Genomic DNA, 16,777 nt, shown 5'->3' on the forward strand with positions numbered 1-16,777 from the left:
GGGATTTTCTGTCTGCCTCTGCCCCTCTCCCCCGCTTACTCATCTCTCTCTAAAATAAAATTTTTTTTAATTTATTTTAAGTTTATTTGAGAGAGAGAGAGAGACGGTGTGAGCAGGGGAGAGGCAGAAGGGGAGAGAGAAGGAATCCCAAGCAGACTCCACATTGCCAGCGCAGAACCAAACATGGGGTTCAAACTCATGAAACCATGAGATCATGACGTGAGCCAAAACCAAGAGTTGGACATTCAATTGCCTGAGCCACCCAGGCGCCCCCTAAAATAAAACTGTAAAAAAATTTTAAAAAGAATCGGAGCTCCTTGTAATCCATTGTTGTGTTATTATCTTTGTACATTATATATATATTATAATTCCATAACATCTAATTACATGTATGGGCTCTTTTTGTTTGTTTTGAGATAGAGAGCTGGAGTTGGGGACAGGGGGAGAGAGAGAGAGAATCCCAAACAGACTCTGCACTATGAGTGCAGAGCCCAGTGCAGGGCTTGAATTCACAAACTATGAGATCATGACCTAAGCCAGAGTCAGATGCTTAACTGACTGAGACGCCCAGGTGCTCCATGGACTCGTAACTACTATGGAATAATACTGTCTGTTCCTAGTTAAATTATTGGAATTTATCTTAAAAAAGAACAGTTCCGGGGGTGCCTGAGTGGCTCAGTTGGGTAAGCATCCGACTTCGGCTCAGGTCATGATCTCACGGTTCATGAGTTCAAGCCCCACATCAGGTTCTGTGCTGACAGCTCAGAGCCTGGAGCCTGTTTCAGATTTCGTGTCTCCTCACTCTCTGCCCCTCCCCCACTCGCACTCTGTCTCTCTCAAAAAATGAATAAACACCAAGAAAAAAAACTTTTTTAAAGAACAGTTCTAGTTACTCTTCATTAAATATCACCATTAAGGGGTAAACAGTGTTAAAGGAGGGCCCCCCCCCACAGGGTATGTGATGTCTCTTCGGGGTATCCTGCAGTAAAATCTGGTGAGCACAAGGTAGGAGAAATGGCGAGACGCTGGTCAAAGGGCACAGACTTCCTGCTGGAAGATGAGCAGGTTCTGGGGAGCAGATGTATTGCGTGAGGACTACAGTTAGCAATATGGATTATGTATTTGAAAGATGTTAAGACAGTAAATCTTCGAAGTTATTACCACACATACACAAAGTGATTGTGTGAGGGGAGGGAGGTGTTAACTAACCTTGTGGTGGTGGGCACTTCCCCACATGCAGGTGCGTGTATCGGACCATCACACGGCACACCTTAAGCTTACGTGTGTTAGACGTTAGTAATAGCTCGGTAAACAGTGGGGGGCGGGTAATGAAAACACGGACTTGTTTTGTTTTTTTCAAAGTGTAAGAATCTCTAATTAAAGGTGAGCAATGTACTTTTTTATATAATTTGTCCCAAAATAAACTGTTTTGGTTGCCTCGATAGACACCGATATAAAACTTAAGCACTTGTGTGTAAGATCAAATATGGTCAGGTGTGTGTAAATTAAGTGAAAATGAGAAAATGTCCAGAAAGTGTGATAAGCAGACTGTTTCAGGCTTGAATCATTCTGAAAAAAGGCAGAAGCAATGTGATCGCTCATTTCCCCACATTCCCTTGACCGATGGGAAGTGAGCACACTGTACCCACCCGTGTGTCTGTGCGTCTGCCCCACAGGTGAGCTCAAGGTCAGTCAGAAGCACTTTGAAGAAGCTTTCAAGAAAGTAAAATCGTCTATATCAAAAAAGGTAAGAAATGCTCTCAAAATGTGCACAGAAAAGAGACTGGAATCAAGACCGGAAGCTCATGACAAGGAGAATAATTGCCTTTGTGAGAACATTCTTGAGAGATTGTAGTTTTTGTATTTCTTGGAAGACTGAAGCCAGAAGGGAATGACCCCTCGTGTCTGTCTCCACCCTCTTGGGATTTCTAATCTGTCTGGTTCACCAGTTATCTGAGCTTCTCCACCCTTGCAGGCAGCCTTTTATCTGCCTGGAGCCAGACTCGCCCTGGTGTCCAGGCCGGTGCAAATGTCCTTGCGGAAGGCTGGCGAAGGGCTAAAGGAAATGGCTGACATTTCTTTACATAAAACACCAGATTTTGTGTGTTTGCCTCTTACTGTGCCAAGGTGACCCGTCTGTAGTAACTCGGGTGGCTGCGGTGACACAGGGCCACTGGGGGACGTGTCCAACCCTAGGAAGCCTCTATCTCGGGTTCCGTCATCATCGGTCTGATTCACTTTCATGCCTTTTATGTCCTAGGAGTGTTGTATGCCTTAGCCATGAGACCTCCTTATTGCTGGACTCAAACTTCCTTTAAATCATTAGCCATTTATTACCCTAGGCCTGGTGTTTCCCACTGTAACTACTGATCGAAAACGGGGAGTCAAAGTCCTAGCGGTTACAGGTGATGGGCTGCCCTGTCCCAGAGCCTCCGGGCTTGTTCTGAACATTCTTGGTGAGGTGGCCACCTTCCCACGTGTAGTTATTCTGTAAAGATTTCATTGTTAAGTGATGGCTACACCCATCGTGGAGCTCAAACTCACAACCCCGAGACCAAGAGTCGCACGTCCTAGCGACTGAGCCCGCCAGGAGCCCCCAGCCTTACCACTGTTAACTACAACAACCAGTTCATTGGTGTGGGCCGGTGGGATCTTTTAGGCATGTGACCGACTGCTTTTCCGGCTGCAGTCGAGCGAGAGTCCGCTGCACCGGGACTGAGTCCTCCCCGTCTGTGGAGAAACAACCGTCTGCCTTCCCCTCCCGGGCATTTTGTCGACCACAGGGATGTGTGCTCGTTCCCCTGAGCATCTTCTTGTAAAACACTGTCTTCTTGGGGGCGCCTGGGTGGCTCAGTCGGTTAAGCGTCCGACTTTCAGCTCAGGTCACGATCTCGCGGTCTGTGAGTTCCAGCCCCACATCGGGCTCTGGGCTGATGGCTCAGAGCCTGGAGCCTGCTTCCGATTCTGTGTCTCCCTTTCTCTGCCCCTCCCCCATTCATGCTCTGTCTCTCTCTCTCTGTCTCAAAAATAAATAAACGTTAAAAAAAAAAAAAAAAAAACACTTCTCGATTAAAACTGGGGACAGTTTGACAGTTCATAGTCCTGGGGCTCTTCCTGCTAATCAACAAGAGACTAGTGATGTAAGCCCCCGAAGATTTCATCAGCAAAAGATTGTTTCGGCTGAAATGATTTCTCACCTGCGGTGGGAGTCTGGGGCCTTTCCAGCGGTTAGATGTGGACGTGGCCCCACATTTGCCGTTCCTTCTAGCCTCCCTCTTTTCAGTTGAAATGTAATTGACGCGCAGTGGAGCAGAGCACAGTCCTGCCACGTGCGACAGCTGTGGCCAGCGCCAGGACCGTCCGTTCCCGCAGGAGGTCCTGGGGCGCCCATGGAGGCCGGTGTTCCGGGCAACCCCAGGCCTGACCCGTCTTCCCGCTCTGACTTCTTCCGTCTGAGGACTTGGCACACGTGGAGCTGTGTGGCGCACTCGGCGCGTCCGGCTTCTTTGCTCAGCATGATGTCTCTGAGGTGCACGGTGTTGTGCGTCTGGAGTTTGGTCCTTCCTCCCGCAGAGCGGTTTCCCAGGGTAAGAATGTACCACAGCGTCTCGTCCTTTCTCCTGCTGGGGGACGCTCAGCCGTTTCCGGGGTCTGGCTTTTATGAATAAAGGTCCCTTGAACGTGTGTGAGATAGAGCAAGGGAGAGAGGGGGGACGTGTCTTCACTTCTCGTGAGGAAGCACCCAGACGGGCCTGGCTGGGTCTCACACGCGGGCTGCTCCGCCCACACTTGGTGAGGGCTTCTGCTTCTCCACGGGCTCACGAACACCAGAGTGTCACTGTCCTTTAATGTCAGCCGTCCGAGGGATGTGAATCAGTGTCCCATGTAGTTTAAGGGGGCATTTCCCGAACAACCGGGAAGGTGAGCATATTTTCACATGCTTGCCGGTCAGTTGGATTTCTTGTTTCCTGTCCTTGTGCTTTGCCCCTAAAAACTTGAGTTGTTTCTCTTCTTATTATAAATGTTTGTACAAATTCTTAGCTTAGTCTGGATTGAAGGCTTTTATCAGATGTGCACACAGAGGATAACTTTCTAAAGAGCAGGAGCTTTTATTATTTTTTTATATAAAATTTTGTTTAACATTTACTTATTTTTGGAAGACAGAGCAGGAGCAGGGAAGGGGCAGAGAGAACGAGACACAGAATCCGAAGCAGGCTCCAGGCTCTGAGCTGTCAGCACAGATCCCGACGCGGGGCTTGAACCACGGAATGAGAGATCGTGACCTGAGCCGAAATCGTGCAGGAGCTTTTAATTTAGATGAAGGCTGACGTATTACGTGTTCTGTCATAAGAAGTCTGGGCTATTTCAAGTTTGCAAAGATTCTCTTCTTTGTTTTTTTCTAGACGCGTAATAGTTTTAGCCTTTACGTTTAGGCCTGTGATCCATTTCAAATTACCTTTTTAGTTTGATGCGACTTAGGGGTCATGGTTATGTTTTTCCATGCAGCTGCCTACTGACTCTGACCCGACTGTGGGAAAAACTTCCCTACTGAATTACCGCACCATCTGTTTGAAAACCCATTGACTGTAAATGCAAGAATCTCTTTCTGTGCTGTTCCATTGGTCTTTACATCTGACTTTATGCTGCTGTATCTTTCTTACCACAGTCTTGACTATTACAGATATATAAGTCTCAAAATCGGGTAGTATAAATTCTCCAAATCTGTCCCTTTTCCCCCCCAAAATTGTTTTGTTTATTTTAGGCCCTTTGCGTTTCCATATAAAGTTTATAATCAGCTAATCGCTTCCTGAAAAAGAAGCTTGTTGGGATTTTGAATGAGACTGAATCTGTATATCAGCTGTGAGAGCAGAAGTTAAAAATTCATAAACTTAGTACATCTGTCCATTTATTTAGATTCATTTAATTTCTCAGAGTTTATTCATTTTTTAATTCATTTCACTTATTAGATCCACCTGATTTATTCAGTAATGTTGTGAGTTTTGGTGTAAATATCTTACACATCTTTCATCAACTGCATTCCCAAATAATTTATACTTTTTTATGTTGTTTGTCAATGTTTTTCATTTTGTTTTCTAATCGTTTTTATGTATTGATCTTGGCTGGTTCATTTGTCATTCTCTTACTTGTTTTGCCTCCAAAAAGATGAATTTTCTAGATTAAATTTCTGCTGTAATTTTGAAGTTTCCATGTTTGTTGCTCAAGCGATTTTATTAGTAACAGCCACAAATGTGTGATCCAAAGCTCGGTAATTGCTTGACCTGATTCCTAAATTTGCCCATGTTTTTTATTATAATTAAGGATTAAGTCTGCTTTACCACCTTTGTATAATACTTTTGCTGGTGAATTTGAAACCAGTGTATATTATGTTTATTGGAGGGGTCTCTGTTCCTTCTTTTTTCTTGGTCTTCTCAGTTCTGGGTGGTGGTGAAGAACGTCTTCCTTCTGGTTAAGGACAGTTCCATTGAAATTCGAGGCATAGGCAGAGTCAAAGAATCCATTTCAGAAGCCAAACCGAAAGGAAGTAAAATCAAACCAAAAGAAAGGTTTGGCATTTGTGGTGATGCTTTTCTGGATGTGAAACTGAGTGGCCCATTTATAAGCCACCTCTTTCTGCTTTTAATATTAGGGCTCTTTTGGTTGTAAATGATGGAAACCCAATCCAGCTAAGATAAGTGGGGGAAACAGAACTCGTCCACATAGCAAGGGTCGTGAGAGCACGGTTGGCATTGGGCACGCTGGCTGTGGAACCTCGTTACGGGTTTCCTGGGGGAAGCTGGTTGCCTGCAACCCCAGACACCCCCCAGCAAGAGAATTCCCTGCCGGCTCTGGTGGGAGAGTGTCAGGGGAGTCTGCGGTCGGCCCAGCCCAGTTTAGGACCCCACGCAGGAACCAACCAGTGTGGCCAGTTAGGAAATTAGATACTCTGGCCAGGCTGGGTTGTGAGGGCCACAGAGTTTTTATAAATGTCATGACTTCAAGACCTAGAATGAAAATCTGTAGATAGGATTCTGGCACTCAAGTTAATTGACTTGTTAGTGGCCGGGTTGGGATTTTGAGTCATCTTTTCACACTGAAAAAGAATCACTAGATTTTGTTAAATGCAAAAGGAACACATCACGTTTTAGCCTGAAGACGTACTTACAGAAGTGGCAATTGCTTCGAGACGCGTTAACACTGAATAAATGGTCAGGAGGCATCCAAGAAGAAAGGTGTGCCCGTACTGTTCCCAAATCTGCAGGGCCCGTCATTCTAGTCCTGAAATATCCAGCACGTTCTTAAGCCAGGTGCACCTGCCTGCCAGCTGGCGCCGTTTCTTACCTTAGAGCGCTTTCCTCCCTGGCACCACATGATTCTTCATTTGGAGTTGGGCAGTGACAGCACGTCAGGTGGACTCCATGTCCACACTTAATTGGCGGACATAGTTCAGAGGCCAAATGTAGCAATGTGTCACCCGACCCAGGAAACCCTCGGTAACTGGTTGAGGGTGGGTGGTGACGGCAGTGAGCAGACCTTCCTTTTCTCCATCCCTGCTTATCCTCGCTCCCTCCTCCAAAGATCCCTGCCCGGGCTACCAGGTCCTGTTTGGTGCTGAGAGGACCTAGTGGGTCGTCACCCTATTAGGACAGACACCCGACAAATAAGACAGCCGTCCGCCAGCCGCGTCTCAGAATTCAGAGCCCTGTGTCTAGGCTGTGTCACTTCATGGGCCAGCACAGCATAACCACTGTGCTGGTTTCACTGCTCACCAGAGACCTGAGACCCAGTTAGCCATTGATAAATGTTGAGGCCTTGAGGTTATTTCCCCAGATATTTATTACCTCAGATGATAGTCTTTTTAGTCTGCTTACTCTGGCACTGTTCCACTATCAGGAAGGAAACCTCACTCAAACATACGGTCTGATTTTTTTTCTTTCCTCTATGAAAGCCACACCACGAAACTGTTTATTAGCTCATCGAAGTCGTGGCCATGGCTCTTTGATTCTCTTCTTCACACTCAGGAGTACATGGGTCACTCATTTCCCTGATTATTTCTACCCCACTGACACTTGAGGGAAAAACGTTTCGAGTCAGAGTCCCTTCTCCCCTAGCTGTGTTTTTTTTTTTTTTTTTTAATCTTTAACGTTTATTTATTTTTGAGATAGAGAGAGACAGAGCATGAACAGGGGAGGGGCAGAGAGAGAGGGAGACACAGAATCTGAAACAGGCTCCAGGCTCTGAGCTATCAGCACAGAGCCCGACACGGGGCTCGAACTCACGGACCGTGAGATCATGACCTGAGCCGAAGTCGGATGCTTAACCCACCAAGCCACCCAGGCGCCCCACCCCTAGCTGTGTTTTAACAGCTTGCCTGAGATCCGGATTTCAACCTTGGTCGCGAAGCTCTGCACGTGCGCAGGCCCTGTGCTGGGCTCGCAGATGCAGAAGTTGCAGAAGACGGGGCCCCTGTGCACAGAACACGGACTAACCTGGCCCCTTAGTTCCATCCACGTCGCAGGTGCTTCGCGTGCAGCCTTTGCTTAAAGGGTCTCGGCCGCATGACAAAAGCAGTGTGACTGATTTTATTAAAAACACTTCTGAACCTATCATTCCAGACCTTGTAGAATTTTTTTATTCTCTTAGGAACATCTGTGGAAGGCTACATGTATGGGCTGGTGAGACTCTGTACTGTTTTATTCTGTTTAATATTTGTGGTGATCATAAATTTTTAAACTTTAAATATTTGATTTCTGGAAAACTTGGTGAATAAGAAGCTACAGCTTCTCTTTTGGAGGTAGGCATAGTATGAATTTTGAATAAATACTAAATAAAGCAGATGACCAAACTGATTTTTAATTTGTTTGATCTTTTAAAAAGGAGGCATAACATCAGGGTGAAGGCAGCCCCCTCCTTGTTTGGCAGATTAACTGGCCCTCATGAGACAGTTACTTAGGAAACGGGTGACAGCTGCTGGTAGGGAGAGACTGGCGGGGGTGGGGGAGGGGGACAGGTGTGTAAAAGTTCACCTTTTCTCCTCTTTGAACTTTGAACCTTGAGAATGCATCACCTATTCAAAAGAATTCAAAATTGACAAAATAGTAATTTAAAAGTTCTGGAAGACCAAAATAATAATAGTTACCTCAGGAAATGAGATTTTTTTTTTTTTTTTTTTTTTTTGCTGATCTATATTTTCTAATATTTCTCCAATAAATCCTATTTTAGAATTTTAAAAAGTTATTTTACTGCAGAAAAAGGAATTGTTTTAACCTGGTTACAAACAAAGCATGCTTAAAATGTGTTTACGGTTTATGATTTAGCAGTGATGATATTGGTACACAAGGACCCTTTCTTTATCCTATTTCAAAGTTAATCCGGCATTTCACTAATATCTACTCTATGTTTACCTTTGAAACCGTTTGAGAGGTACTTGGAAAAATGAGTGAAATAAATACATAGACTTTTTTTTTCAAATCCGTCTCTCAAACCGGGGTAAACATTGAGTACAGTCCAGGAAATGGGTTTCCTTCTTGAGTGGAAAATCCGCCCTGCCCTCTGTTTCAGGGCTCTGAGTCGTTGCCTAGAGAGAACATCCGTCCTGCCTTTATCTGACTCAGGGCTGTCCTCAGAAAAAGATAATGGTTGTAAACTCACTCGTAAAAGGTCAGAAACCTCATACGTGCTGAAGAGCCTGCCATGCGTGGCTGCTTCTGTGAGCGTAGCTGCATTTCTGCGCACCTCTCAACAGCCCCGTCCTCGTGCCTGCCGGAAGCCGGGACGTCCATGTCCCTTTGGCAGAAGTTCCCCAAGCAGGCCGGCAAACACGTCAGTGCTAAGGCCGTTTGTTACTGTTTGAAACCATTTCAATGGCCCTACTCTTTGGTCTTTGTTTTCATTTTTGCTCGTTTTGTTTTGGGGACCAAACCAGAACGATTCAAAGAGCGTGTGGAAAACCAAGCAAACTGTAACAGTTGGGGAAACTGCAGAACGGACAAGCTGGGGGCGGGGCCTAAAAAACACAAGCCTCAGTGATTAGAACATTGTGATAATGGCACAGGAACTGATCGTAGTATACAGTACATAATAGTGTCCCCCACACCAGTGATGGAAACATGGTGATCGATGTTGGGGCAGCTGGGAAGCCTTCTCCACAAGTTCAAGTCGGACTCGCATGTCACACTGCAGGTGGGGGACGGGGGCGGGGGGCGGCGGGAGAGTTTAAAAGTAAAATCTGAAACCATCAAAGTAGGAGGAGACCAGAGATTTGTCTGGAAGTTCAAGTGGGGCGTGCCTTGTTTCCTCTCAGCGCAAAACCCGGCAACATAAATGAAAGACTCAGAATCTGACACATGAGGATAAAAATTCCTGCGCTAAAAAACTCGTCAAAAGACAAATGACCAAATAAGGAAAATATTTGCAGTTAATGTCACAAAGGGTGAATCAGAACGACCAGAAATTGATGAGGAAAAGACCGACACAGAAAATGTTGGGAAAGAGGCGCTAGGTGAAGAACAGGGACAGACGCTTCACGGAAAAGCCAACGGGCTCGTTAAACGGAAAACTCCTCAGCTTACTGATAATGGAAGAAAAGCAACTAAGATACTAGTCTTTGCCTGGCAGTAGGCAAAGATCTCCGAACTTGATGATGCCTGTTGGCCGGGATATGAGGAGATGGGGGGCACAGCCCTTTCCCGGGACTGAACCGGCCCGGCGGCTCTGGGAACTTCCCCTGGAAGCACTCACGACAGCGGAGCGGACTCGACGGTGGCTCCGCCGTGAGGCTCTGACGGATCACCTCGGAAGAGAGGAGTGTCTTCTAAACGTGCCGTCGGGAAGCAGGGGTCCTGTGTGCTCTGCCGCCGCTTCAGTCAAACACGAGGGAAACGCAGCGGCGTCAGTGCTCGTGCCACAGAAGGAAGACCTAACAGCGTCGACGGGAGGGGCTTCGTTCACTCTGCGACTGCGTCAGGTCCTCGAACCTCGCGAGCGCCTCGCGCATCCGAAAGAAGAACGACATTGGATTTTAAAAACAGGTGTTCGAGGGCTCGAAACACAAGCACGCCCAGCCTCGGCCTAAACAAGCAGCGGTCGAGCCGCTTCCCCAGACCTTAGATGCGTGTGTGGCCCCGGCGAGACCCCACGGGGCATCCCCCTGAAGGCAGGCCCCCCCCCCCCCCGCTGCTGGAGCTGCCCCGGCAGCTTCCTGCAGGTGCTTCTGTCCCCTTCCCGTCCACGCTCAGAACACTTTAGAATCCGGCTTTCTTTGCTGCATGGATAGAGCCATAAGCAGCTCGTCACCCGACTTCTACGGCGAACCTCAGTCCCCGTGGGGGGGGAGGGGCACGTGGGGCGGGCCGCGCACCGAGCAGGCGGCTCCTTCCTCGGCCCGGAGACTGGGCGTCCTCACACGGTGTCCCCGCACCTGTCTGGTCTTCGCCCCTCTTCTTGCAGCGACACCGGTCGTGCTGGCTTAGAGCCCGTCCCGGGGGCTTCGATTGAACGTAATCGCCTCCCTAAAGATCTTTTCTCCAGTCACGGTCACGTGAGGCCCTGGGGGGCTGGGATATCCGCATACGTGTTTCCGGGGCACGGTTCGGCCCACCTCACACTCACCAGCTCTGTGTCTTGTCCCCTGTTCTCAGGACCAGGTGATGTACGAAGCCCTGCAGCGGTCCCTCAGCCGGTGACCCCCCTTCCGACCTGACGCAGATGGGGGCCCGTGTAGGCGTTTTCTTCTCAGAGCAACGCGGCCCGTTCCAAGCTGAAGACGCTTCCCATCCACCAGCTGCGCGTGGGAACACCCTCCCCTCTCTTTAAGTAAAACACGTTTAACTGTTGAAATAAAATCACTGATAACTTTTTTTAAATAAAACGTTTATTTTGAACCGTTCTCAACTGTGCTGCGGAGAAGTTGCAATCACAGCAAAAAGAGCTTTTCTCCCCTGAGCCGTCTGAGGTACGTTGCCAACCTGAGGCCGCGTCACCCCCAGATACTTTGTTTCCTGCCGCCAGGACACCCCCACAACCGAGAAAGCAGCCGTGGGACCCGCTGTCCCGTGGCCTCAGGCCCCTTCCAGATCTCCAGCTGCCCCAGCTGTGCCCTCCTGTGGAAGGTGCTGGAAACCAGGTAAGTGTCTCCTTCCTCATCAGACTCAGCTGTGTCCCTGTGGTGTCCAGGTTGTCCTCCTTCCACAGCCCCTCTGAGGCTTCCACAGGTCACTGCTCCGTCCTGAAAGCCCCACTTTGTGCTGTGTTTCTGCTACACCTCGTTTACCGCGCTCCCCACGGTGGGGTCCGCGGCTGTAGCCCCTCCCAGAGTCTCTCCTTCATGCTCCAGAAATGTTTATGCTACTTTTAAGAATGGACTTGATGAAGTGGAGGAAATACGAATAGAGGAAAGCAAACCAGGCAGATAAAACACCGTCCTTTTTATTGAGGAGCCCGCAGAAGCACGGCGACCTCTGACATGACCCCTCCCACAGTTGCCGCAGGTGCTGTTGCGTGGGGCAGGGCGCTGGGAGGACAGCGCTCTGGGACCCTAGGGGACGGGACACAGGGGCAATGGATCGGCATCATGTGCTAGAGATGGCGAAGGATGAAGGGCAGTTATTAGAGGCCGGAAGGTTTGGGGCCCTAAATTTGAGTAGTAGGTTCGACTGTTTTTGCAGCCAAATAGAAGGAGAAAGCCAGCTGGCAAATCATGAGAAAAGGCTAAGGTTTTCGTGGCACTTGAACGTTAGGTCTGAGCACCCTTCCTTTCAGTAGTTGAGCTCAGCCTGAGCATGAGCGACCAGACAGGCCATGTGTCCTTGAGCCTCACTGACAGCTGGGCCTGGGTGGACGGCAGGCGCTTACTAGGCGGGAGACCAACCCTCTAGGGTCACAGTGCGTGTTGCCAGTGCTTCTCCGGAAGGAAGGAAAGGTGCCACCACGTAAGCATGATGTGCAGGCTGCACACGGTCATGAGTTCTTGGTCCCCAGCTCACGCCGGGGGGCAGATGCCGCCCCCATTTCATCAGACAGAGGTGAGGTCCAGAGCTGGTTCATGAATATGGCTCTCTAGTTAAACCTGCCCAGCTTTTAGTCCACTTGTGAGAAAGACCCAGTCCTGTGTTCAGAAACACCTGGAATTCTGTCCTGTCCATATGTGAAAACGCTCCGTGGTCTCGCTGAACACTTGGTGCTGACGACCTCAACTCCTCGCCCAGGCTGGTGTGTGTGGCACAAACAGCGATGGCCCCCCACGATCTGTTCACCCTTCTTCCTCTGGTGACAGGGTGTGCTGAGAACAGTGACCTGACCTGACCCGGCCTGGCCTGCGTGGCCTGTCCCACCTGGGGCAGCCTGCGTGGAAGCCTTGGATCTGAGGCCGTAAGCAGAGCCTCTGGGATCGTCCCCAAAGACCACAACTGGTGTTGGAAGAAGAAAATTCTGTGTGGCTTTTTAACGCCACCCTTGCCCTTTGCAGGACTGTGCTCTGTGATCACAAACCCCTTCCACTAGGTACCTGGTGACACTCTGGGAGGCAGCGGGGCCACAAGGGGTAAGAAGCCAAGGTCTCTGGGCACCTGTGAGCTGTTTTCTAGACTCAGGTGAACTGGACCTTTGTCTGGCTTAAGCCATTTATATTTTGGTCTCCGTTAAAGCAGCCAGACTAATAATGGCCTAGTTAACACAGTGTTCAGACCAGAAAAGAGGCAGTTGTGAACCAGCGTGAGCAGAGCTCTGACACGGTAAGAGAAGGGCTGGGGCCGGGCAGCCGGGCCACACCGGGGCCAGGGAAGTTCTGAGAAAGTGAGGTCTCAGCTGAGCCCTGGAGGCCAGGATGGAAATGCCGGAAGGGAAGGAGCAACTTGAGCTGAGAACAGACCTGGGGCCGGTGTCCCTGGGGAGCAGGGGGGCATTCCCTTTCGTTCGCAGGTTATCGCCACAAATGCGCGAAGTCGTGTCCGCAGGAGGATCTTATTTCCAAAAGCTCAGAGTAACCTAATTACCTGATTAGTTACCTAATCACCCTGTGCATTTTTGACACACGCGTCTGCATGGCAGGTGTCTCGCCATCCAGGCTCTGCTGCCTGAACTCGGGGACTGAACACATTTGGACACAGTGGACGAGATCCTCACTTGGAAACTGTCCTGTTCGTGTTCCAAAGCTGAGAAGCCACGGATCCAGCCTAAGTTGGCGCCCTCCTCACTCAGACGCTGTCCGTGGTCCCATTGCTCTAGATGTGTAAGAACCGTGCCAATCGCTAGGATCAACATTTGCCTTTTATCTTCAACTTACTTGTGTAAAAGGTCAAACACAAACATGCAGCTAAACATTCAAGCCTTGCAGTCGTCTGACACCCACCCCGGCTCCGCCGCTGAGCTCCCTGCCCGTCTGGTCTCACCCAGCCAGGGCCTGGTGCCAGGGTGCGTCCAATGAAAGTGAATTCTCCGGTCTTACAAGGCCATCGCGAGGAGACTGCTGCCTGGCACGTGGCCCTTCCACGTGCGGACTTGACGTGGATTCATCAGGTCATAGAAATCTGACTTTGTCGTACGGAAACTGAGGCCGGGACACGTGAAGAGCCTGTAACCCAGCAACTCACTCCTGCACGTCTACCCAACGGAAACGTGTGCACGTGTTCACCAAACAGCGGCAGAGTCCATCCCAGACCAGAACCAGGGACATCCCCGACATCTGTCAGCAGTGGAGCGGCCGCTCGAGGTGTCCCGGTCACTGGGATGCGACCCTGCAACCGCACAGGCGATGCTCTCGGATCCCAGACCTCGCGCATCCTGCTCGGGAACGTATCAAGTTCAAATAGGCCACGGCCACGGATGCCATTAGCAGTCGGGCTGATGGTTACTCCTGGGCTGGTGGTGCCTGGAAGGGGTCTGGACCCAGTGCCCAGCACAAGGGCGCATGGTCTCTGTGGCAAGTCCTCACTCCCTGTGCTGGGCTCTTTCCTGTGTCTTCACCTCAAAGAATTTAAACTAACTTCCCAATTTTCCCTATAATTCACAATCCTTTATCTGATGTGATTTACAGTAAACATTTTGAGGGCGCCTGGGTGGCTCAGTCGGTTGAGCGTCCGACTTCGGCTCAAGTCGTGATCTCACGGTTTGTGAGTTCGAGCCCCACGTCAGGCTCTGTGCTGACAGCTCAGAGCCTGGAGCCTGCTTCAGATTCTGTCTCCTCCTCTCTCTGCCCCTCCCCCCACTCATGCTCTGTCTCTCAAAATAAAAACATTTAAAAATTGTTTTCTTAATTAAAACTTTCAATAGTAGAAAACATTGAAGATTAAGAACAGAGCATCAGTACTGAAAGTGGGAGTTACTTAGCCGCGAACAGCCACATGGGCCCAAGGCTGAGTTGACCTTCCTTTCCTCTGTTTTCCTTGAGACCCCTGGTGCTTTGCTCACTCTGTCCCCCCATCCCATGGCTGGTGAGAAACTGAGGTAAAGAGGGAGGGAGCGTTATTTCAGTTGGCCTGACGCCAGTGCTGTTCTTTCCTCCCAGGAACAGAGGGTGAGCCGTTGAGGGCAGGTGGACAGAAGTTGCCTCCTGGACCGTTTCCCCTCTTGGGTGTTGATATGACAGTGCAGCCGAGTGAGTCTTGCCCCGGGGCAGGAGGGAGGCTTGTCAGGTTGGGGCTCTCAGCCACAGAGGCCAGTAGTGCACGTTCTGTCACGGCCCAGAATATTCCGTCTCCCAAGACCACAGCAAGACAGAGGAACTCGAATGTGGGTCGGTCCCTCTGTCCCAGCAGCACCTGCTCTGCACCTGCCACCCTGCTCTCCCGCGCTCCGAGTCTTGAAGGCGGCTTCTGGTCTCCGAGTGGCAGTGAGGCCTTGCTTCCGTAGGAGCGTTTCTGAGAGTTCCCCAGACGCGGCCCTGGCGGTGGTGCCTTGTCCCGTTCCAGCCTCGCACACTGTCACACAGGGTCGCCCTTCCAGATCTCTAATTCTTCCTGTTGACACAGAGCAGGGCCAGCACCTGGGTCCCCTCAGCCCCAGCCGCCAGATCCAGTGCATGACCTGGATCCTCCGTGAGGAAGAGGGAAAAACGTAAAAACCCGGTGCCTGCGAAGCCCATGTGGTAGGAAGGAAGCCGAGCAGGGACTGGCCACCCCATCTGTGCCTCGATGGACCCCGGCGCCGACCTCTCCCCCGCGCTCCCTCATTACCATCCTAAAACCCATGCCCAGGGCGGAGGTTTAACGTGTCAGCAGACTCACAGCCCAAGAAGAAGCAGGACCTTTAAAGTCCCATCTCTACGTGCTTACCTGTCCCTGCCTTCCCTCTTGACCCTCCCTGACCTCTCCTCGGGGACATGCTGACCTGTCCCTGCCTTTCCCTCCCCCAACCCCCCCAGACTCCTCGGGCCCCAGTAAATCCCTGCCTGGAACAGCCATCAGCCTCTCGTCACTTCTGCACTGTTGGGTCACAGTGTCACTGCTCAGGTTAACACAGGGACCTTTGTGATACGACACCAGCTTTGGCCCCTGTCCCGCCCCCTCCCCTGACCACGTTTATTGTCACTCCAGTGAGGCGCATTGTTCTTTCACATGGAACCACTACTGGGATGTCCCTGCTCCCTGGAACAGCCCCCCTCCCCCCCCCCAGGCCAAAAGTGCCTCTTCCCAAGCAGCCCTGCCCAATCCCTCCCTCTGGGTTCTGCACAAACTGCTTTGTGCCCACCTGGACTGTGGCGCCCACACCAGATCAGCTCTAAGTGCCGGATGCGAGTTCTCGTGTTAATTCAACACACGCTTCATGAGCCCTGCCTCACGTCTGCTGGCTTTCGGGTGCCTCCTTGATTCTTAGCTCATGAAGAACTTCGATGTTGAAGTAACGAGCAGACCTTTCAACCCTTGCTTCCAGCTTAGATTTGCTTATTAAACATGGACTCACTTGCTTCCACTATCATCGTACGCTCTGCAGGGCACAGGTTTGGAGTATCTGTGCTTTAACACAAAATGTCACGGCTTTGCCATTCTGCCCGGTGGCCTGGGTTGGGCATGCAGAGGAAGGTGAACTATAGACATTATCTTACTAAAACATCAAAACTGAGGAATAGAGTATCTTCCTTTTATATTTGAGAAAACTGAGGCCCAGAGAGGTTAAGCAACTTGCCCTTTGGTCACACAGCTAACAAGTGACATCTGGGGATTCGAACCAAGACTGGCTTAAGTCTAAAGCCTCTGTCCTCCTACATCCTACTGGCTGCTTTGTTAGGAAGTGGAATTCTGTGTCGTGTCTCCTGGGTCTGTAAGAGGTTCTGTCTCCATTAACTAGTATGACTCGAAACAACGATAATCTTTTTAAAATAATGGATAACGTTTCTTTGAATTCAAGCAACTAGCATCAGAAGCCTGTAGGCGCTAGCCACTTGTGAACTCTCCAGTTGTGAAAACCAACCGCCTGTTGAAATGACTGTCGGGTTGCAGGTCAAGGTCTATGGAGCAAGATGTAGCCACAGAGGTAAAAACAAATGCGTGACTTAGCGATTTCCTATGGAAACTTTTGAATACATATGGAAGAACAGTACTTGGTTAAACCATAAGCAGCTGCTGTTTTGCAGATCAAACACAGCAATGTACCGTCACCTGGTCCAAACACAGCAATGTCACCTGGTCCAGACAGGGTGACTCCCCACACGCCCGCAGCTTCTCCGCCGATGAGCTCGTGGCCAGTCTCATTCCATCTGTCCGTCCCTCAAGACTGCCCGCCATGAAAAAAAACAAAAAAACAAAAACAAAAACAAAACAAAACAAAAAAAAAGACTGCCCGCCAT

At 49.9% G+C, this 16,777-nt stretch overlaps 1 protein-coding gene across 8 annotated transcripts in view; it reads left to right on the forward strand.

Moving 5' to 3' along the window:
- The window catches only part of NVL (nuclear VCP like), a 91,738-nt gene extending 80,853 nt beyond the window's left edge, over nt 1-10,885 (forward strand). For 4 of the 8 annotated variants that reach the window (XM_045453303.1, XM_045453305.1, XM_045453309.1 and 1 more), the window contains 4 exons: nt 1,677-1,747; nt 3,458-3,587; nt 10,638-10,707; nt 10,742-10,885. In XM_045453303.1, coding sequence (XP_045309259.1) covers nt 1,677-1,747; nt 3,458-3,587; nt 10,638-10,699 — 263 coding nt within the window. In that variant the 3' untranslated portion in view covers nt 10,700-10,707; nt 10,742-10,885. Of the gene's footprint in view, nt 1-1,676; nt 1,748-2,260; nt 2,903-3,457; nt 3,588-10,637; nt 10,708-10,741 lie in introns of those variants that run through there. The other 4 variants (XM_045453306.1, XM_045453310.1, XM_045453308.1 and 1 more) reach the window with 2 other exon arrangements.
- The last annotated feature ends 5,892 nt before the right edge of the window (nt 10,886-16,777 follow it).

This window comes from Leopardus geoffroyi, chromosome C3 (genome assembly GCF_018350155.1).
Source record: "Leopardus geoffroyi isolate Oge1 chromosome C3, O.geoffroyi_Oge1_pat1.0, whole genome shotgun sequence".
Taxonomy (NCBI): Eukaryota; Metazoa; Chordata; class Mammalia; order Carnivora; family Felidae; genus Leopardus; species Leopardus geoffroyi.